The 22318-nt window shown below is 43.2% G+C and overlaps 2 protein-coding genes across 2 annotated transcripts; one reads left to right on the forward strand and one right to left on the reverse strand.

The window, feature by feature from the left end:
• Positions 1 to 9: 9 nt before the first annotated feature.
• Positions 10 to 21681, forward strand: ift140 (intraflagellar transport 140 homolog (Chlamydomonas)). The gene is given in 31 exon segments (XM_062378932.1): positions 10 to 145; positions 608 to 771; positions 1441 to 1662; positions 1922 to 2043; positions 2134 to 2264; positions 2539 to 2714; positions 2974 to 3065; positions 3147 to 3253; positions 3417 to 3559; positions 3646 to 3849; positions 3960 to 4032; positions 4152 to 4243; positions 4405 to 4532; positions 4686 to 4803; positions 4888 to 5009; positions 5090 to 5225; positions 5453 to 5584; positions 6077 to 6321; positions 16224 to 16401; positions 16763 to 16786; positions 16788 to 16954; positions 17062 to 17157; positions 17246 to 17378; positions 17811 to 17954; positions 18380 to 18508; positions 18629 to 18811; positions 18905 to 19108; positions 19321 to 19533; positions 19863 to 20029; positions 20140 to 20281; positions 20702 to 21681. Coding segments are annotated over 30 exon segments (4344 nt in total). The 5' UTR covers positions 10 to 145; positions 608 to 624; the 3' UTR covers positions 20876 to 21681.
• tmem204 (transmembrane protein 204) lies at positions 8328 to 15213 on the reverse strand. Its single transcript, XM_062378520.1, has 3 exons — positions 14093 to 15213; positions 13335 to 13490; positions 8328 to 9785 (listed from the first exon to the last, which is right to left on the reverse strand). Exons 1-3 carry the CDS (start codon positions 14370 to 14372, stop codon positions 9541 to 9543), a joined length of 681 nt encoding a protein of 226 aa, XP_062234504.1. The 5' UTR covers positions 14373 to 15213; the 3' UTR covers positions 8328 to 9540.
• Positions 21682 to 22318: the final 637 nt, after the last annotated feature.

The raw sequence follows: 22318 nt of genomic DNA on the forward strand, positions 1-22318 counted from the left end.
TGTCAGGGGCAACTGGCAGAGACGCTCCACAGAGACACAGAAACACTGGGAACACTGGGAACACTGGAAGTTCCTGTCGTTGTCTGAAGCCGCTTCGAGCTCAGGAAAGTGACTGGACGTCGAACTGAGGAGAAGCGACAGCGACGTGAGTCTTCAGAGCGTCTGACATGACACTTCACCTCATTCAGCGGCTGTTGGAGCCCAGTGAGGGATGCTAACTTTGGCTAGCTTAGGCTGCTCAGCTAACGCTAGCCGCTGTAGCTAACCATGTGTCAGATAATGACAATCACAGCGTTTAAAACGCTTGTCACTTTGGTGATGCACAGCTTCGTTACCGTCGTCAGTGGGTAGCTGTGCCTATAAAGTAAACTAACGGCAGCTACGTCCACGAGCGTTACATGTGTGGACCTGATGGATTGTGAGTCACTGAGTTAACTAGTTGTTGATTACCTGGCAAGTAGAGCCCTGGTTAGCCAGGCTGTAGCCTCATTAAATAGCTGCTACACGGCCATTAACCAGAAATCCAACCCTGTCCTGATGAATAACTATGTGTCACTTTGGAGGTTCAATACAGCTGATGTCTCTTTATTCCTTTTTTCTTCTTAAGAGAGGAGCTCTGGGGACATGGCGGTGTATTTCGATCACCGGATCGAGGCCCCTGAAGGCAGCGCTGTGCCCTCTCATCTGACCTGGCACTCGGCTCTTCCTGTACTGGCTGTGGCCTCCAGCAGCCCCACAAATGAGGGGAACGTTGACCTCTATCTGCAGCAGGTATAACACTGGGCGTTGACAAAAGGAGATTGTTTCTGTGTGGTGTTATTGTCAATTGTATCTGAAGATTCTCAGTCGTCCAGGTCATGGTATCTTCAGGGGATGTGTATGTGTCCGAGGCAACTGGACCTGCTTGTGTTTGTTGAGGACGTTCTCACCTCTCATCCAAGAGGCTTGTTCAGTTCTTTCCTCAGAAAGCTCATTACCCACCCACACCCCAACTCATGTGACCCAAATGACAAACAACATTGCAGGGGCGGTCTACCCTCACCCTAACCCCGCAGCCATTCATGCCTTGACTCAGGGGATCCCAGCGACTCAGCAGCTGGTGGAGGTTTCAATGTGGGTTCAGACCTGTTTAATATCCGCTATGATGTGCCCTGATCACAAGAGGACAGACCTAAGTACAGTCTGAACGTACCCAAATGCACCTTAATGCGTCCTGAGGTCCGATCACTCAGACCACATTCGTAGGACGTCTGGGACGCGTGTGGTCACGTTTGTTTCACTGTGGGAACGCCTACTATGCTGATATCCTATATTTTTGTTCTTTTCTGTGCCCATAGCCTCTTTGATGAGAGGGGAAGAAGAATAACAAGCACGTCCAGTTACCTGTTTCCAGATGTACTAACACTAACCCTACTTAAAATCCCCGCTGTCAATACGCAGGGAGAGTATGTGGAGAGCTGCCACGTAGTACGTCCTCACCACCCCACAGTGCTGCGCTGGCATCCCACAAAGCCAGTGCTGGCACTGGGCTGGGAGAATGGAGAGGTTATGCTGCTGACACACCCATCTGGAGATCAGACCGTCCTCCCCAACACACACACAGCCGGCATCACACTGCTGGAGTGGAGCAGCTCTGGCAGCCGCTTGGTGACAGGGGATCAGGTGAGTGTGTTGCAATGACTGCACAAACAAACACTGTGGAACACTTATCTGTGTCATATATTAATACTGATAGATGTTTAGCATGTGGACATGCTGGTGGGTCTAATTAATACACACATTAAAAATGCATTTTCTCATCATCATTGTGGCAAAAGCATTTCCAGGGTAATCGAGGAATGAATTAGATTAGACAGGTAGCTTTCATCTACTTCTCATTTATGTGGTAATGAATGACTATAGTGTAATTATTGATTGCCAGACTGGAGCTCTCGCGGTCTGGAAGGTCGATGCCAGAGGAAGACTTCAAGGAAACCATCTAGTAAAGCATGAATACAGCAAACCTTTAACGTGCTGCATCTTCAAACCTGCTGCACCTGGGGAGTAAGTCATTAGGTTCTTAATACTAAGCCCATGTTGAAAACATTGGGATGACATTGTGTTGCTGATGGTAGGACCTGATTGTTCTTACAGTGATGTGGCAATGCTAGCACGAGCATCAGTGGGTGGAGATGAGAGAGCTCTGGACATGTTCAGCTGGAAGGGAGCGCCTCTCAAGATGGGTCCGCAGGAGGGTCTTGCGTTCTACGTCAGCACTGCAGATGGTAAGTGTTTATTGCCACCATCTTAAAGTCTCATTGTGTAGTTCCTGAACCAATCGCTGTGTGTGACCCAAAATTTCACGCATATTTTTCGTTGGATATCATTCTCGCATAAGTTTTTCAGTCCAACAAAAAGATTTTCATTTGTTTGTCTGTATTTTTAGAAGAAATAATTATCAGAAACATGTGAAAGGTCACTGTGAATTTGTAAGAATCTCCATTCATGCGACAGATATGTTATTCTTTTAAGTTGACCCCTTCAGCCTCTTGTCTGTAGGTAAAGTTCACAGTGTGGATGAACAGTGTAAGACAAGCACACTGCTCAGTGTGGAGGGGGCAATCAAGAAACTGTTCTACCTCAACAAGAGAGAGGCCCTCGCTGTGATCACAGAGACCCTGATGCTGTCACAATACACTCTGGGACCTGAGGGTGGAGCCCAGGAATACATGAAGGTATGATTTACTTACTAATGAGAGGTAATATATACTGTCGAAAAACTAGAATCTGGAAAAACTGAAGATTTTGGACATTGGGGGCTAATAAATGCTTGATTTATCCCCTCTAGATTTATATCATACTGTTTAAACAGAAATTCATCAATAACATTTGACATTAATGCAATGTTGAATTTTTTTCTATTAATTCTTCTTTCTATCTATATTTAAGGTTCCTATACACAATTCGGTTTTAGATTTTTTTTTCTCATGACAGGTCAAGTTGAGCAGCAAGACTGGTCAGAATTTCGACATCGTCTGGACAGAAAACAGCCTCCTCATCACAGTGTCGGGGGAACAGGTCATCAGGTCAGTATACACACAACTTTTGAACACACTTACACACAAATTCGTAACTTTAATAGTTTTTCTGCCACTGTGTTTCCGTAGGCTGTGGGACCTGGAGCGAGATGACAACTTTTCCTTGTCACTGGACGAAACTCTGGGGTTTGAGAGAGGAGAGATGATCAACTGTGTTTCATACTGTGCAGCAAAAGGTAAATTTCTCCTATAGAGCAAAATGCTTGTTCCTCTCATACCTGTTTTTTCCAGTTTTACTACCACGTTATCAAATATTGAGTAGACAGATACCTCATCGACTTGGAAACCTCAACACTCAAAAAGCCTCATTGCTTTTGTGTTACTTTGCGGCCTCCACAGAAATCCTGGCAGGTGGCACTAGCCATGGGCGCATAGCAATGTGGAGGATGGTGGCACAGCCAGGCAGTAGCAAAGGGGACACCAACGCCCAGTGGAAGCTCCAGACACCCACTGAAATAGAGGGAAATGTCACTCAAATACAGGTACTGCCTAAACCAGCATTTACACAGCAGACTCCTATATCATGAGAGGATATGTAAATGTTTATAATCCTGTTCCTTCATTTCAGTGGGGCTCCAGCCTGAATCTACTGGCTGCCAACAACTCAAACACGGTGCTCATCCTCTGCGAGCATGTGATGTCAGCCCACTTCGGCCAGCAGGTGGCAGCAGTGCAACTTACCCCAACCCAGCTCAGCATCACTCAGTTCAGCACAGGAGCACAGCTTGCTCTGCAGTCTGACACACACATCAAGGGAGTGTGTGTGACCAAGGTGATCACAGGGGGGGAAATGCAGATTTGACCTCTATGAGAGTTTGCTCACAGAAACGAATAAGATTCAATCTAATCCTCATTTTAACTGCATGTGTGTTACACCAACAGGAGTCAGTGACAGTATGGAATGGAAAGCAAGTTACTGTGTATGAGCTTTCGGGGACAGCTCTACGCAATACAGGTACATCACTGGCCAGAAACTCACCCTGCAAACCATGACTTCAGAAACTGTCCGCTATCTCACCCCTCTTCCTTTCCCTTTCTCCTCTTTCTCCACCTCCTCTCCTTCCCATTTTCCAGGAGCGTTTCCTTGTGACTCCCATGCGGTAGCTGTACATGGCGAGAACCTGTACACTGTGGAACCGAACAGGGTACAGATCCGCACTCCACAGGTCTGTATGTTAAACATGGAACTTGGTAGACGTGACACATCTTTGAGTGTGAATGTTGAAAAGGCCTCTGTGACACTATCAATATCTATCGTCCAAATTAGAATTGATTTTAAAAGAATATAAACATAGTGGTATGAATTTGGCTCCTCTCTTTTCTCCAGGGCACTGTGAAGCAACTGTTGACCTTCTCCAAGGCAGAGGGCAACCCTGTGCTGCTCAGTGTATGCCAGTTTTACCTGGTGGTTGGCACAGACACGGCACACATCCGAGTCTTTGACCTCTCCAGAAGGTATGATGATAATGTGGATGTTGGTTTCTTTAGATGAGACAGATCAATCATCAATTAGCTTCTGTATGTTATATATGTCTGATTATTAAAACATTTTCATTGCAAAGTACTTTGTTGTCCAACAATGCAAGTGTCGGTGTATGTTTTTTGTAGAGATGCCAAAGCTCAGTGCGGTGCTAAGAACCTGGCTGACCAGATTGTCGGTTTAGGAGCCCTGAGGTCGGTCAAGTGTAATGCCAACGGCAGCCAAGTCAGCATCCTCATCTCTCAGGTGAGAGACTCACACTCTCTTAATGTGGGTTATGAAATCTTTCATCAGTATAATTTGACTATGATTGTCACTCTTTCCTCTCAGGTTAATGGGCGACCTGATCACAAAGTGTACTTTTATGATGTGGAAATGGACACTGTGACACACTTTGACTTCTTCGTTGGGAGACCGTCCAGTGGTATATCCCATTGTGAAGACAGTGAAAGGTAACTGAAGCTGCGTTTGTCTGGTGTTATTGTTGGTATTTGTCTTCTTCCCATGCAGAGCTTTCTGTCTGTGTTCTCAGGCAGCAGTTTCAGGGGACGGAGCTCAGCGGTCGTTGCCCTGTCTCCCACTTCTGGGATGAGAGTGAGCCTCGTCTTTTTGTTTGTGAGACGGTGCCGATCAGCACCGAGTCCTCATCAGCTAGTCCCGTCGATATGGTAAATACCCTGAGAAAATCCTGTACAGCTCCGTGAGCAAAGCATGGTACTAAAACTGCTGGTAGCTTTGACTTCTCCTGGGACTCACTCATGCTACTATACAACCCTTATGAGGAAAAGTGAGAACCAGGAGGAATATATATTGCTTCTTCATTCCTTTATGTTAGACAAGCAGTCAGAATGTAAATGCTTATCTAACACCTGTGCATTGTCTTCCCTCCGTTTAGGCGGACGTGTCAGTTGTGACGCTCTTCTGTACACAGGAGCACGGGCTCCTCCTACAGGACTGCTATCCCAAACCTGCAGGCCTGCAGGCTCTTCTCGCTCTGGATGTGCCCTACTATTATTTCAGCTGCAAGGTGAGCATGGAGAACTCTTCGGTAGGGTCTCTTACACAGAAGGATTTTTCTTAACTGTGGTTTGCCCTCATATTTGTTCTTATGTGAAACTCTGTGTGTTTGATCAAACACACCCCAGCTTTTATTTTGGAGGGCTGGTGTCTTTCGACCAGAAGTAAGTATCTGTCCCCTATAGTCCGTTCAGAAAGCTTGAATATACGTGACTCCCAACTTCCAACAACTGTGATCGTGTTTGCCTTGTGGCTGAGCAGAAGCAGGGAAATTCTGGCTCCTCAAAACCAGCAGCACAAGAGCCTCCCTGAAATATTTAGAGCTCAATAATCTTTGTACACCTCCTAAAGCTTGTCTTTATGAAAAGATGATGTTGTGTTAATGTTTGTTCGGCTCTGTGTCCCACCTATTCCCAAAGATTTGTTTTATTGTTGTGATCCCTCTTCATAACATCTTCATTTATTACTGGCCCTGAATCCTGTTATGTCCAATTCTCTAAAGCCTGGTGAGATGGATCCAGGGTCAACAGAGGTTTCAGACACAACATCAGCACCACCACATCAGACCCAGCCATCCAAAGGGGCGCCAGTCCAGCTCCCCCATATGGTGTCTAGGCGAGCTCTCAGGGAATTTGTGGGTTTGGAGACCTGTGAGAAGGCCACCCGCGACGCCATGCTCAACTTCAGCTTCTACCTGACCATTGGCGACATGGACGAAGCCTTCAAGTCAATCAAGCTCATCAAGAGGTAGGGCAAAATGTGTATGTTAACTCAGTGTGGATCTGCAAATAGAGAGGACATGCAGGATGGCATACACACAGTGGACACACCCTCCGATTTGATCCGTGTCATCACATTCCTCAACAGTCCTTTCCACAGGGGTTTTAGTTCAGTGCCAACGGAGGAAAGCGCTGTTACTGGATCCCTGATACTTCACAGAATGCTTTTCAGTGCTTTACAGTGGGAGGGGTGTAAAAATTAGGTCTTGACTTATGTTGAGAATTGGGCATTGTAGCCGCTTCACCTCCCATTTTATCCAGCACCTTTTATTGCTTGCTCAGACCACCACTGTAGTTCTGTATCTTTTTATTTAAACATTTTCTTGAAATCTGAGAGGTGATCCTGGGACTCAGCTTTTGATATATTTTGTTGTGCTCTCATATCTAAGCAGTTAGACGCGTTTAAACTGCAAAGTCTCTCAGGATCGTGCATATGTCCACCATGGTTAGCTCCATACCTCAACATGGTACAGAAAGCAGGAAAAAAATATCCTGGATCTGCTAGTTTATCTGAGTCTGCTCCATTATGTAAAGCCCAGGACATGATTAAGGTCTTTTTTTGTGTCTGTGCTGAGGGAAGGAACTCCTCAATGTGTATATATGTGACTGTTTCTGTGTGTGCTGAGGGGATGTACTTTTCTAAACACACTGACTCACACACACACACTCATACGAAGTCCCTCTGCCAATATGTCCCGAAAGGAGTGCCCTCTCTATTCTTGTGACCTTTGAGACAGGTCACCAAAAGGATGTGCATGTCCATTTCTGTGTGTGTGTGACATAGAGAAACGTACAGCATATGTGATTTAATCAAAGGTGTGATATCATCTTTAGCTAAATACGTGATTCAGATCACTCACCCTGAATTAGGCTGCTGTGTTGCTTGTGCACGTACAATTACGCAAATGGGAAACTGCATCCACCACTGGCCGGATATTCCTAAGAGTTTAATAGACCTGATGACAGCTTTACTAAGTTCCTCCTTGATGGTTATTTTTACTTGCTGCTACATTTCCCAAAAAAAGGATCAGTATTGTGTTTGATTCTCGTATATCTCCACCCACAGGAATATGGGTTTCCTGCAGCGGTAACCTGTATCTGCTGGGACTTCTCTCTATGGGACAGATTTTTAAATCGACAAAGGTTCTCATACTTAGGTCAGAGACTAGCTGGCGATCCTGCCGCCTAGAGCATTTACTACTTGTCTATTACATGTATTTAAGATCATTTGGGAGACAATGCACCCTTTTCTTCCTTGCACCTTAAAGGGTCAGTTCACCCAAACAGCAGGCGTGCAGGTAGAGTTCTTCACAGGTCAAACCTTCTGCCCGAATCGAACCCGATACAAACCTGTCTACCTTTTATTTAAAATTAATGGAATGGCGAGTGTTGCGAAGCCTTTACAAGAGGCTTTAGAGACTGATTTGTGTGCATCAATGCTGCTCTATTCATCCTCTTGCCTGGATGTTGTGGATGAAGTAGATAAAAAAATGCTTTACTTCGCTTTATCAAAACCAGATATTCTCAGCGTGAAAGTGCTTTAAACCTCCCAAAGTCAGATACAGGCTGGAATGTCTTTATTCAGTCCAGACCACGCCGTTTCCTCTCATTCATGTTGTCCTTGACTTTAGGTGACACGATTATCTGCCCCTATGACTACAGGCCCTCTCTAACTGTCTTTTTACATTTGGTGGTTGAAAGCAAAACTCTCGCTCTTTCATCAGGAACAAAAACACAAGAGGAAGTGTTCGGGGTGAAGCAGAGATTGATGTATGATGTTGTAGTCATCATATTTGGCTTTGGTTCATATAAACCTCATGCTCTCAGTTGAAGCCATTTGTCTTTGGGAAGTATGTTGTTCACTTTTTGGAGCAGTTTGAGTTCTTCATTCTTCGAAGAAACTAGATATCTGCCCCCTTAATAGTTCTCATGAATTATTCCCTGGTAGATTTGTGAAAATAAAAAAACATAATGTTAAAGAAAGTGTCCTCAGATTCGTGCCAACATTTAATTAGTTTGTTCTTGGCCCATCCTTCCACCAAGTTTTGTGGAAATCAGTTCAGTAGATTTTTACATAGTCCTGATGAAAAACAAATATATGGGTAAAAACATAAATCCAACTAGCTCTAAAAAAATCAAGGTTAAGCATGAAGGTTCATTGAAAAATGTAGCTTTGATAAAATACGGTATTTGAAATTTTTTTTTAATTCGTTAGGATCTATATTGTCATTGTCATTTTCAGCTGTAGTATTTGACACCAAATCAGTTACGGCAACAATCACTCCATTTGGATATTTACCAATAAATTTATTGAATTTATATGATATATTATTACTTTAATGTGCCTTTATGTTTGGCAACGATGAAGACCCACAGACAGCCTGGAGTTCTTTGCAGAAGTATGATATGTTCACAATAATATCACTACTAATGATAGCACAATTCTTTACACAACTATATAATATTAATTTAAGTATACAGTATGTACCACAAGCGAGCAGTTTCATATGTAAAGCATCATGAATAATTAACGCAAGTGTTTCAAAATGCAATTCATCGCTAAAACATCTGTTGTCGTCAGTTTAATCAATCCTGCTTCTAAATCAATTCACCTACAATAATAAGCATTTTTTTTCCCGCCCAATCAAAAGGTTTGCCTCTTCTGCTTTTATTTTGTTAGATTTACTTCCTTGCAACATCTGTTATTAGCATCAATATGTATTAAAACTATAAAACCTTTATAAGGACAAATATGAGGTATTCTGGTATTTTCAACTTCTTTCATAATATCCAATTTATAATTATGTCGGCCATTTAAGAAGTGCACATATAGCAAAATAGGTCAAGTTCCAGCTTGATCTTTTCACAAGCAAGATGCTGCATAAGACAGTGCCAGTCCAAATTGTTTGTTGAACCACCAGTTAGCCCACCGAGCATGAATAAATGAAACATCAATATTTGACTACGTTTGGAAGTTTAGAGATACTTTCTATATTCATTTTCAATCTTCAATCTGCAGATTTTGTGCAGCAAAATAATCTTGGGGTCTTTGTTTATGTCGGGATGAGTTTTAAAGGTATCTTTACAATTGCAGATACATGTGAGTCCACAGGAACGTGAAAAGGCACCAGTTGTAAAGTAAAACATTTAATGTTGAGTCCAGTCTTGGCTTGTGAGCTCAGGTGACTCAGCAAGGCGACTCCACGTAGTCATTGTCTAAACGTGGATGGAAAGGTGACGCCAGTGAGCGACTGATGATTATAACTCGAGGGGCGAGGCAGTCATCGCGGCGGTGCAAAATGTTCCAGATAAGCATGGCCGCAGCCATCGTGGCAAGCAGGCAAGCGGCTATGTCCAAGTAGCAGGAGTAGGACAAGTGGGTGTAGGGTCCGATCCTGTAGAAGGTCACAAGTCCAATCACCAGCACGAAACCTGCACAGGAGCACAGAGAGACAAGGCCTCAGTCAGTGAAAAGGAACTGCCATTCTCAGTTAGCAACCCATTGTAAAGAGATGGATTAACATTTAGCTATTTCAAATGTTCCTGTTATGGTAGCATCATGGTTCACTAGTATTTGTATCTGTGAAAGGCTCATATCTGCTCTTCTAACAATCACATTGATTGTGCTCATTATAAAAAGGTAATACTTACTACGTGAACTGTGTGCTAACATGCTAACATTGGTTAATTAGCTTTTAACACAAAGAGTGTGTCTTTATTTTTGTCCAATATTTTTTCATAAACTGGATTTGTCACCAAATTAAAACATTGACTTGGTGGTTTTAACTTGACAAAAGGCAACATTAATGTAATTGATCCTTAGGGTGTCAAAAATGGTACAACATTTCATGACAGCCCATAGCAGTTATTAAGACAAAAAAACAATCTGTGAGCCTCATGATGGTGGACATTTAGATCTCCATCCCTGTCTCCATGTGTTTGGCAGGTCAGCAGGAGCTCTGCGAGGGGCCTTTGAATTTGAAAATGTGTTTCCTCTTAGGAAGAACTTCTAAGATCTCAGGATCAAAGTTGATAGCAAAAAAATATCAGTGCATAAATATACGCTAGGAAGAGCCTTTGAGAACTCCTGATTTCTTTGATTCACAGAAGTTTAACACACGCGATGAGGAACTGTTTGCAAGCTATAAATAAGGCATAGCTTTCAGTTCATTTTTTCCTCAGGTTATTAGAGGTGTGGATGAAAGGCCACATAGATCTAAACTATTCAAGTATCCCTCAGTCCTCATTTACCTTATTCAAGTGTAGTTTGGAGCCATTCAAGAGTTCAACAATACATGTCTGAAATCTTGCCTAATCCAGAAAGGTATAAATACAGGGACCAAAAATAATCACTGGAAATAGGGATGTTAGTGTTTTAGGATATGAATCAGTCTGTTTCCTGAAGCATTCAGTGGCACCAGGAGGTGGGGTTGGCAACAGGGTCGGTCGGTCTACCTCTACACTAAGATGGCCGTTATTGTTTAAAGTGAGGATGTGAACAATTGTATCTGTGTATCATTGCGTGTCTACCGCCGTGTTTACCCGTAAGAATGCAACTGTTTGCTTGCTTCGTTGATGTTTAACCTGTCTGGATCCTTATCCAAGAAAATGAATAATCTCCTGTTCGGGTTCCAAGCAGGCTGGGCTGTGTGAACCTCTTTTCTGGCATGGACTTATCTCTCAAACTTCCTTCCCCCTCTTCCTCTTTCCATCCTTCCTTCCTTCCCTCCTCTCCACACCCTAACCTTCGAGGTTGCTGGACATTTGACACGATCTGTCACAGAGAAATCTAAGCAAATTTGATCTAAGGCCAGGTCTTGGAAATTCATTTAGCTGCTGTGTTTTCTTTCAAGATAGGAATGTCTTGGTTTATTCTCAAAGGGCACAAAATTGATTAGAATAAATTGCACTGCCTCAAATCGGTATTGCTGTCTTATTACAGGAGGATCTCTATTGCCAGACTTGAGGAAAAGTCTGAGCCAGATTTAATGGATCAGAATTGAGCCCCACATTTGCAGTTTCTTGAAATAAAAGATTTAGATTTACAGTGTCAGAGCCATTTGGCCTGCCGTTGTGACTTTTTGACATAACAGAGTTGTGTCCATTCACAAAACACATTCCTGAGATGTCTCCAGCAGTGAAATGGGCCATTATTTTGCTTCCAGTCTGGACCTGCCAACGCTGCTCAGATATTACTGAAAGGAACTGAATATTGTTATTCCACACTCCACTCTGCTCGCAATAGCTGAGCATTTTGGCACGTCTGAAAATGAAAACATTCCTGAGAAAGAGGGTGATGGGTAAAAATATCCTCATTCATTCAGGGCTGAGGCTCATTCACTGACTCAGTGGGGAGGTCTAATGTAGGAATGGATTACTGAATGGTCAAGAGCAGTACACCTAACAGTACCTAGGAAATTAGGCCCTTTTACTTGAATATGATTTGTTTAAGTTTTTCTTGTAATTATTTGATTATTAAAAGAAGCGAGGCAGCAGCTAAAACAAATGTTTGATACAGATCAGTTTAATGATAATTTTCTCAATCTGATCAGCTGTTTAAATTCTGAAATAGTTTTTTTTTGGTTTATGTCCAAGTACTGAAACAAATTTTTCCTTCGCTCTAATTTATGACCGACCACTTGCAAAAACAAAGAATTCGATCATCCTCACTACACTCTGTTTTGACTGCTGATTTGCAAATGCTAAACTAAGATGGTAACCATTCCTAAGCCTAAATATGTTAGCATTGTCTCCGTGTGCATATAATTAAGCTCAAAGCACCAACCTCTCAGTAAGGCTCCTATAGTTTTTATTAAAATATCATTAGATAAAAGCCCTCATCCCTGCTGCTGCTATTGGACATTTTATAAAAAACAGACATAAGAGCCAAGCCAGTTGATCTGGACAGAGGCAATTCCCACCCTGCTGTCAAGCCACAGGACATTTCTCCACTAAAACAAACTACAAACACACAATCACAACACACACCGACATACACAAAAATGCACATGCATAATCCCTCCTGCCACTGCAGACACAAACACACAGTCCATGTCAAAACTGTCTTTCCCGTCCTCCACCCCCCCCCCCCTTCTTTTTCCTTCTTCAGCTTGGGGGTTTTGCATAACAGGTAGTCACAGACATTTCCTCGTCCTGAGCAGGGATATCCTGGCGCCTGACAGTCGCTCCCTGGCTCGCTGCAGCTCTGGCCCATGGATTCTGGACTGGGACTAAATTTAGACCCAGAAAAGACCCCCTTCATTCTGCGCTGCCACAATGATAGCGAGCGGCCGAGCGACCACTGCACACGGCGCAACACACTTCCTCAGAAGGGGCACTGGGACAGGCCCTGCAAGCCAACTCTTTAAAGTGGCACAGTGGGATGGATGTGTGTGTGCGTGCGTGTGCTGGGTGTGGAGGAGAGGTTTTGTTACCATGACTGCAGTAAGTCATGTCCCACAAGGAAACCACTCTTTCAGCTTTCAGGTTTCCTCTTATCCCCCCACAGTTTGGCTGCTTTAATAGTTCATTGTTTTTTACCATAATTTTATAGTCTTTCTTCACCAAACTCAAAACTACTCAGAATCTAATAAAGTTATGAAGCAAATATTAATAATATGAATGCATGTTTGTATTTGTCTAAATTATTCCATTGATTTATATTTTTAAATGATATCTAGCTTTGGTACATATTCTTTTATCTGAGACTTTTTGCATTGAGTTTTTGCAAAATGCGCACTCTTTTGCTGATCTTTATAATATGAGAGTTAGTTGGTATTTTAGCCCCCCCCCCCCCCCCCCATTTGGCATCCCACCAGAGCCCATGTGCAATTTGCTGTGCAACATCTACCTTTCTCTCCCTGTCAGAATGATGCATGAAAAAGAAGCTGCAAGGATACTTGCATGCGTTTTCCTCAGAAAGATCCTTCCTTGGTGCAAAAACAACTTAAACAAACAAGCATTGGGAACACTGGTACTCACTGGCTAACTGGAAGAGGGCAGCGATGGCTTCCTCCCACCACTGTGACTCCTGCGTGATGAAAGGCAGCTCCTTCAGGCCGAGGAGGAAGATCAGCTGACCGGCAGTCAGGGCCAACGTCGCCATCAGGTTACATGCTCGCATCATGTCAAACTGCACTTGGGTGACAAGAAGGAGAGTTTCACATGAGTGTCACGTTTCCCGTTACGTGACTGTTGTTGTCAACATAAAACTATATAGTCCACATTTATAGGAATAACTAGATACATAGATAGACAGAAACTCACGAAATTCACACACAGAATTCCGATTGTTTTAGTTTCACAGTTTGTTCAAGGTGACATAGTCATGATTACTTTTTTATTATGAATGGTGAGGCGTTTCTCTGCCAGTCAGTGCTGCCAATTGTGCCCAGTACAGTGGGTGAGTGACCGTTAAGCATTTCCCACTTTTGTTCTTGAATGAGATGTCTCAATGAAGCTTTGTAAACACTCGCTCTGCTTTAAATGTCCTTGACACTATGTTTAGACTCGAACCCTGCTGGCAAAGATGAACTCTAAATTCTTGGTATTCCCACTTGTGACTTCAGTGTATTGGTTTTGGCAGATACTTTGATCATTGTTATTATCAAGTAACACAAATAACTAAAAACAGGACACCAGGCACTTTGCAGTTGGCAAATATTCATTGTCTTTGGAAAGGAGACATAAATAACCTTGTTATTGTTAAACTTTAGGTTTAAATTTTAGTAAAAACTTACATTTGACGGTGCTGCGGGACTCTTGATAGCCTGCATACTCAGAGCCCCATCCAAGGCTTTCACACTGTCTCTGAGCCCCTTGCCCCCTTTTCCCAGCCTGGAGGTCTTCACGGGCCCTCTCCCCACCGGTGGGACACATTCTCCACAGTCCCACGCTCCGCTTGCGTCCATCCTCCAGGTCTTGGAGGACCCAGCTGGGGGTGAAGGCTGCGACATTATTCAGGACCAGGGACAGCAGGGCCACCGCCACTGCCGCCGCCACCAGCCTCTGCACGGCCATGCGACGCCGAACACCCGCCACCTCGCCTCCTCCCTCGAGTCCCCCCTCCGGACCCTGTTCCTCCTCGGTGTCCTGCCTGCTCCCGTGCCTCTCCTCTGGGGCAGTAGCACCAGCAGTGCTCTGGGCCCCCTGGCTCCTCTCCTCCACCTCCTCCGCCACCACCACCACCCGCTCTGGCGTGTGTTGTTGCAGCTCAGAGGTGTATTCAACCAGAGTGTTCTCTTTAGATTTAGCTAAAGAACATCTCCATTCATCCTCATTCAGAGGTTTGTCGTCGTTGCAGCAGATCCTCAGCCCTCCTCCTCGGACAGCACTGCGGGTGAGCGGGGATTAATCCAACTTGCACCTTGGTCCATTCCACTGGCTCTGGCTGGCTGCAGCTTGACTCTGGGTTCTCACCGTTGTTCCCTTGGTACTTTATCTTCTCTCCCTTTCTTCGGTGCTCTGCTGAATGCACTGATTTCTGTATACAGCTCTAGATTCTCTGTGCAAGCATTAGATCGTTTTTTGCCCCCTTTCAATCACTTGACATTGCTTTCAGAAGAGTATTGATGCCAAGAAAGCCGTGATTCTCAAGACACGACGCTCTGAGCTGACTCGTTAATGGTTTTGTTTAAGGTTACCAAGACTGTCTCTGAACAAGAAGAGCCCCTGCTGCCTGACTCGAACAAGAAGTACTGTAATCCACCTCCCTCTGCTTCTTTCTCTCTTCCCCCCTTTCTCTCTCACGCACTGTTTCTCTGCAAATGCTTGAGGTCAGAGTCAAATCGTGGGGGAGTTGCTGTTCGTCATAGTCCGGGACATCAGTTCACACATGCAGCATGCTTTAAACAGACAGCCCCCTCCTTCAGGATCACTTTAAAATGTGTGGGTGTGTGTGTGTCAGTGTGTTTGTGTGAGAGAATTTACAAAAAAAACTCCTGTTAGACGTCACTGTTGTGTATTCTTTTGTCTGGAGCCCAGGGGCGTTCACTAAAGTTCTCTCTCTCGTGTGCAACAAACATATTGGCCACCGCAGTCGGGCAGCAACAGGATGTGTTTCCTGATAGGAAAAGAGGATGGGAAGAGAGGCCAAATGTAGCCCTGTTCCTTCTCTTGTCTTTCCTTTTCTGGCTCTCTAGATCTTGCCGCTCGGTCAGCAGCAGGCTTATTATTTCTCAGTTGTTTTATAGTGTAGCACTCTCATGTTTGATTTTTTTTTCTGACCATATACAGCAAGAGTTTGGCAGACGCTAGTGGTCTTGCTTTCTTTTTCTTCACTTGGCCTTCGTGGCCCCACTTAGAGCAGGGCCCCTAAAGATTTGGGGTATTTCCTGTTGCCTAACTTTAATAAACAGCCCACATCTGTATCGGCCTAAGCAAGGAGGTGGGAGGGGCCACAAATAGAGACCAGATGGCTGTGGAATCTTAAATTTGGAAATGAAGCAAAAAAAACGGGGGGTAGGGGGACTGATTTGCGTCAGCAGGACAAAAGACTAAAGGAAAGAGACAGAATAGCACAGCTCTTGTTTTGAGTTAAAGTCCTGCACTTATTCTTGCACCATTAAGGTTTTGCCAGTGTTTGTGTGCAGAGGATAGTGGTGGATTTAACTTTAAAATAATACCACAGTACTATAGGTCTAGTCGGTTAGACATGAGGGTTTTGACATATTTGTGTTTGTTTTCACCATTTTCACAGGCCAACTAAGGGTTAGGTCTGAAATGTAAACTGTTCTTTTCAAATAAGAAATCTTCTGAGATATACTATACATAGCACATGTGTACAACTGCTTTCACTCGTGAATAATAAAATACCAGTACAATGAGTAACACATCACCCTTCCAAACAAGCCGTTTCTCTTCTCTCTGTAGTAAAGCGGTATGGGAAAACATGGCCCGGATGTGTGTGAAAACCTGCCGCCTGGATGTGGCACGTGTGTGTCTTGGGAATATGGGAAATGCCAGGGCAGCAAAAGCACTGAAGGAGGCGGAGGCCGAGCCCGAACCAGAGGCCCAAGTGGCGATGTTGGCCATTCAGCTCGGCATGCTGGTGAGACATTCAAGTATTACAGTGTAAATGATTGACGGGATATGGCTGACTCACAGTCTGGATTTGATTGTGCTGCATTTTTACTCCCCTTTTGGGAGAAAGTAAACCTTCGGCTGTACATGACATCTTTTCCGCGAAAAGTAATAAGAGAAATAAAATTAAAAGATTAAGCCATTTATTCATTCTAGTCAATATATTCAATCTCCATATTTTTTCTGTTCCTCATAAATCATTTTGCCAACATGACACCACATCTTACAATAATATGTCCTCTTTTAGGTCTCAGCCTTTCACCACAGAGCTCGGGGCTTTCCGCACCAAAACATTCATCTTTCCATCATCTTTTCCTCTCTTCCAACAGGAAGATGCAGAGAAGTTGTACAAGTGGTTGTCAACGCTACGACCTTCTGAACAATTTCTACCAGGCCTCTGGCCAATGGCAGCAGGCTTTGGACACCGCTGAAAGCAGTGATCGCATCCATCTGCGCACAACTTACTATAATTATGCCAAATACCTGGAGTCCATGGGCAACAAGACTCTGGCCCTTGTATAGTAAGAAATAATCTATTGTGGTTTTATGTTAAAGATATAACAGATATCTGTGACAATCTGTGAAAACACTGAAAAACAAATTGTGATCGTCAGCGTTTCTGTTGCAGTTATGAGAACTCAGACACACACAGGGCTGAAGTGCCCAGAATGCTTCAGGATGACACGTCATCTCTTGAGATTTACGTTAACAAAATGAAAGACAAGTAAGTCTCATACAGTTCACCTCAAACATCTCATACATCTGTACATACAGGCACAATGTTCCATTTAAACATTATCCTATCAATGCAGGAACATCTACAAGTGGTGGGCCCAGTACCTGGAGAGCCAGTCAGACATGGACTCAGCGCTGCATTTTTATGAATGCGCTCAGGATTACCTCTCCCTGGTTCGAGTCCACTGCTACATGGGGAACATCCAGAAGGTGACTCACATTTGTAGCCACTTAGTTTATTGAAGTATATAAAAATATGGAATGTTTTTGAAATGACAGCATATCTGTGTTTTTCTGTAATGATGGTTGGATACTTACTTTACTTACACACTTTGTTTATTTATATATTCAATCACTTATACATCCATCCATCCCCAAAGAGGAATTGCAGTGGTAATGATTTTTCTTCAGACTCCGGGTGCAGATACAATATTACAAATGAACTAAAATACAATTCATTCAAAAGAATAACAAAGGGAAAAACAAGACAGATGAATACTGTCATACTGTATTTACATTATATATCAATGTAATTATACATAAACCAATAGATAAAAGTAGAATCATGATGTTACAGTTTGATTACAGGAAAAGAGTTTTATCAGAAGGTACGAGTTTCTCTCTGATCTCTCTCCCTCCCAGGCGTCTGCGATAGCCAATGACACAGGTGACAGGGCAGCATCGTACCACCTGGCCAGACACTACGAGGGTCATGATGATATCAAACAGGCCGTCCACTTCTACACACGAGCCCAGGCCTACAACAACGCCATACGACTTTGTAAGGTACGGAACTCCACTGTGTACTAGAAGCATGTGTCTGTGAATCAACACAGCTGTTTATTGATCATGCAATTTACTGTGTTACACTCACTTGTTGACTTTATTAAATGTGATTGGATTGATGTGCTCTTAATCGTGCCACAAGGGGGCAGTATTGCACCACATATCTAGGCTGAACAATATTGATGAGTAAAAATAGACAGGAATCTTATTTGTCCTCAATGAACTATTACAAAAAGCGTTCATCCAGAACTCTGCAGCTCGAGTGTTCACCCACACCCCCCTCCCCCCCCCCACATTGACAAGCTCCACTACCACACTCCCTCCAGTAGCCTCCACTGAGGGCCACAGAGGTCTTAATATTATATAAAGCTTCCATTCACAGAGCCACACAAATAAAGTTTATTGTGGTTATTATCATTTAACAGGAGAATGGTCTGGACGACCAGCTGATGAACCTGGCTCTGCTCAGTAACCCAGAGGACATGATGGAGGCTGCGTGTTACTACGAGGAGAAAGGCAGCCACATGGACCGAGCCGTCACACTCTACCACAAGGTATGCATGTGAGATTATGCCACAAGGGGGAAGTATTGCACAGTATGATTAAGATGTAAGATTGTTGATGGATAAAATTTTTACACAAAGTATGTGTTTTGTTCATTTCTCCCACTGCAGGCTGGTTATGTCTCCAAAGCTCTGGAGTTGGCCTTTGCCACCCAACAGTTCTCTGCACTACAGCTGATCGCTGAGGATCTGAATGAGAACTCAGACCCGGCTCTCCTGGCGCGATGCTCTGACTTCTTCATCACACACTCCCAGTATGAGAAGGCTGTGGAGCTACTGGTAGCAGCCAAGAAGGTACCTGTGTGTGTCACAGTTTAACCTAAACAAGGAAGTATCTGTTCATATGTGCTTATATATGTGTATCTGTGTTTATGTTTGTATACCTAGTACCCTCAAGCCCTGGAGCTGTGTGTGACCCAGAACTTGACCATCACAGAGGACCTGGCAGAGAGAATGACCGTAACCGATTCAAAAGATCTATCTGAAGAATCCCGTAAGGAGGTGCTGGAGAAGATAGCAGACTGCTGCATGCGACAGGGCAATTACCACCTGGCTACCAAGAAATACACACAGGCCGGCAACAAGCCCAAGGTAAATCTGAGATACTGCCACATGTTCTGTGCAAGCTCAGAACATCTCCGAGGTGTCAGGAGAGTGTGAGGGATGACTCCAGCTCGTCTGTCATTCTGATGTCATGTTGCATCATAAACATCTGCAATAAAGCAGCAAACAAACCCACATGTGAGTTGAATTATGACAGTAAGAATCTTTGGAAATGTTTTATTATATTTATTCCGAAACAGGCAATGAGGGCACTCCTGAAGTCGGGCGACACCGAGAAAATAGTCTTCTTTGCCAACGTTTGTCGTCAGAAGGAGATTTTCATCATGGCCGCCAACTACCTCCAGTCTCTGGACTGGAGGAACGATCCAGAGATCTTGAAGACCATCATCGGTTTCTACACTAAAGGCAGAGCACCGGACCTGCTCGCTGGCTTCTATGAAGCCTGTGCTCAGGTATGACGAATACACAAAGAACACAGGATGAGTCTGTTACTTTTATGGACGTGGTCTTAAATTTGAGACATCCAGAAAACGTAGATCTGATTGTACAAATGATACATTTAGTGATATATAATTTATATTACAGTAGTTGAAACACACAACAGAGAACAACCCAGTCAAAATAGCTTTTATATATATAAAAACATTGTTGTGGCTCATGGTGTCAGAATTGTTGTAATGTTCAAGTTACACTTCTGAGAACCTGATAAATGTTACTGTATTTACAAGAAGTTTGATACTGAATGAAGAAATAACAATATAATCTTGTTACTTTTGTGAAGGTGGAGATTGATGATTACCAGAACTATGAGAAGGCTCTGGATGCTTTGACTGAAGCTGCCAAGTGTCTGTTGAAAGCAAAGGACTCTTCAGGTGAACAGCAGGAAGCGAGAGTAGCCGACCTGCAGCACAAGGTCTCGCTAATCAAGAAATTTGTCCATGCACGCAGGTAAGAATCCAGCTCATCCTTCTTCTCTTTCCTATCTTAATGAGTTCCTCTTTCTTCTGTCTGATTGGCGTTGTCATGACCTGAAGTTTGATTCTGTCCTTTGTCTGCAGGTTGTATCCGGAGAATGCTGAGGAGGCAGTGCGGTTGTGTGAAGCGCTGCTGGAGGAGCCAGAGTTGGACCCTGCGGTCAGGATCGGTGATGCGTTTGGTTTTCTGGTGGAACATCACTGTCAGCAAGGCAACTTAGAAGTGGTAACTGTCATTTTATCTTCTTCAGTTATACTTTAGAATGTGAATCACTAATCGCAAAATGTAGAACGTTTTGGTCACATCAGCATCAAAATATTATAAGTATCAAGACTTTGAAAAGATGGTACCAGACACTTTGTCTCGTCTAAAGTAAGAATAACACAGACTTGGAGGAAATTGCCTCTTTATTGAGGTATAAATGTTTGGTATTGATCCTCTACAAGGTTGTCTTTGGTTAATATAAATTATGACTTTCTTCTGAATTACTTTATTGTCAGAATCTCCTAATTCTGTCTCTAATGGCCCTAATACTTTGTCATAGTGAAACTACACTTTAACACATGTTAAAGTGAAGTATGACTCTAAACCCTAGTTGGTCCTTCATCACTCATCTCTCTGTCTTCTTCCATCCTTCCCCTCCAGGCGTATCGTAAACTGGAGGAGCTCCAGAAGCGGCTGCCGTCTCAGAACGTGAGGTACTACATTAGCCAGGCCAGTTTAGAGGCGCTGCAGAAAGTGATGGGAGTTCCCATAGACAGTGATGACCACACTGTGAAGGAGGATGATGAAGTGGAAGAGGACCTGAATTTGTCTTAGTAGAAGCTTATATATTATCATATGTCATGTCTTTCTTTAAGTGTGTATGTAGAGTCGGCTTTGACACAAACGTTTAATGTTCAGCAGGTCATTTTTTCATACGTATCAAAGTACAAACGTAAGTTGTGGCTCAGGAACAAGGGAAGAAATCCAAACTGCAGGTTCTAACTGTAGAGCTGTTACATGTCCCTGGTCATTTGATTTAGATTTAATTAAGAGATAATGGACATGTCACCCCACACAAGATTCAGTCCCATGTAGAGAAGCTACACGGTCAATGGGCTGTATTTATGTAGCACTTTTCCAGTCCACTCAAAGCATAACAAGTCACATTAACCCATTCATACACACATTCCTCCAGTGCTTCTACTACAGGTAACCATGACTCTGCACAGTCTGAAAACATGAACATGTTCTATTGTGTAATGCAGCTCTTCTTATCCACATCAAAGGGTTAAAGGACTGGTTTGCAGACTGATCTCAATGAACTATGGCCTTCTTCAAAAAATCAAATGTATATGTTATGCTTTGTTTTGTCTTATATTTATCCCCAGGTCTAAGTGTGTGGTTTACAGGCATTTTGTCACAATCAATCTTTTTTTAATTTCACTTGATGTATTATTTGTAAATATCCTCTATATGTCAACAATTATATTTCTGTAAAATATTTTGCAGCTATTTTGATAACTTTTAGCCAATTTCTACTCTGCACGTTATATTGGAAAAAAAATGTTTTTTCCATTACAGCGTACTGTAAAGTTCCTACAATAAAACGTTTTTAACATTATATTCCACTGTTCGACCTTTTATGTTATATAGTGATCTTCATATCTCTGTAACACACTTAAGGGACTGGAGAGAAAAAACATCCTATTAATAGGAAGAAGTTGGGGTGAGCGGAGAAACGTGGGGGAGAGAAAGAAGAAAGAACAGGAAGGGAAAGGATCAGTTGTGTAAATGTCACATTTAAGCTCTGTCAGACTGGTTGATACATTGAAAATAATAACAGTAATACTTATGGTTGTAATGATAGTAGCACCATGTTATTACAGTAGCAGTGGAAGTAGCAATAGTATTAGACATAATGCACTGACATACTTAAGTAGAAGTTTAAAAAAGAAATAGCCTTGGGACAAAGGGGTGTCCCCATAATATATTCTCTCTTGTAAGGGGTCCATGGCCTGAAGTTTCCCCAACTGTGGAAACAAGAGGGCGCCAGAGGTCTTTTTCATAAAAAATGCCTATACACACCCACATAAAGTTAGCTTTGACAGCATAATGCCAAAGGTGCAGTAGTTAGACAAATTGTGGCTGCAAGGGGGCGCTATAGGCCTTTTTAGTAGATAAACATAGGCGTTACTATTTACATTTATTGAGTCTGTGAAACCTTTGGTGTCATAACATCTGCGTTGCCCTAATATTCAATGTCAAAATGGCCTCTGT

Source organism: Platichthys flesus, chromosome 20 (genome assembly GCF_949316205.1).
Source record: "Platichthys flesus chromosome 20, fPlaFle2.1, whole genome shotgun sequence".
In the NCBI taxonomy this organism is placed as follows: domain Eukaryota; kingdom Metazoa; phylum Chordata; class Actinopteri; order Pleuronectiformes; family Pleuronectidae; genus Platichthys; species Platichthys flesus.

What these genes read in the sequence shown, in the direction of transcription:
- tmem204 (XM_062378520.1), bottom strand. Translation starts at nt 14,372, where the DNA reads ATGGCCGTGCAGAGGCTGGTGGCGGCGGCAGTGGCGGTGGCCCTGCTG. An exon ending in GTCCCGCAGCACCGTCAAAT is followed by an intron (nt 13,491 to 14,092) that starts GTAAGTTTTTAC and finishes TTGTCACCCAAG; the next exon opens with TGCAGTTTGACATGATGCGA. An exon ending in TGCCCTCTTCCAGTTAGCCA is followed by an intron (nt 9,786 to 13,334) that starts GTGAGTACCAGT and finishes GCTCCTGTGCAG; the next exon opens with GTTTCGTGCTGGTGATTGGA.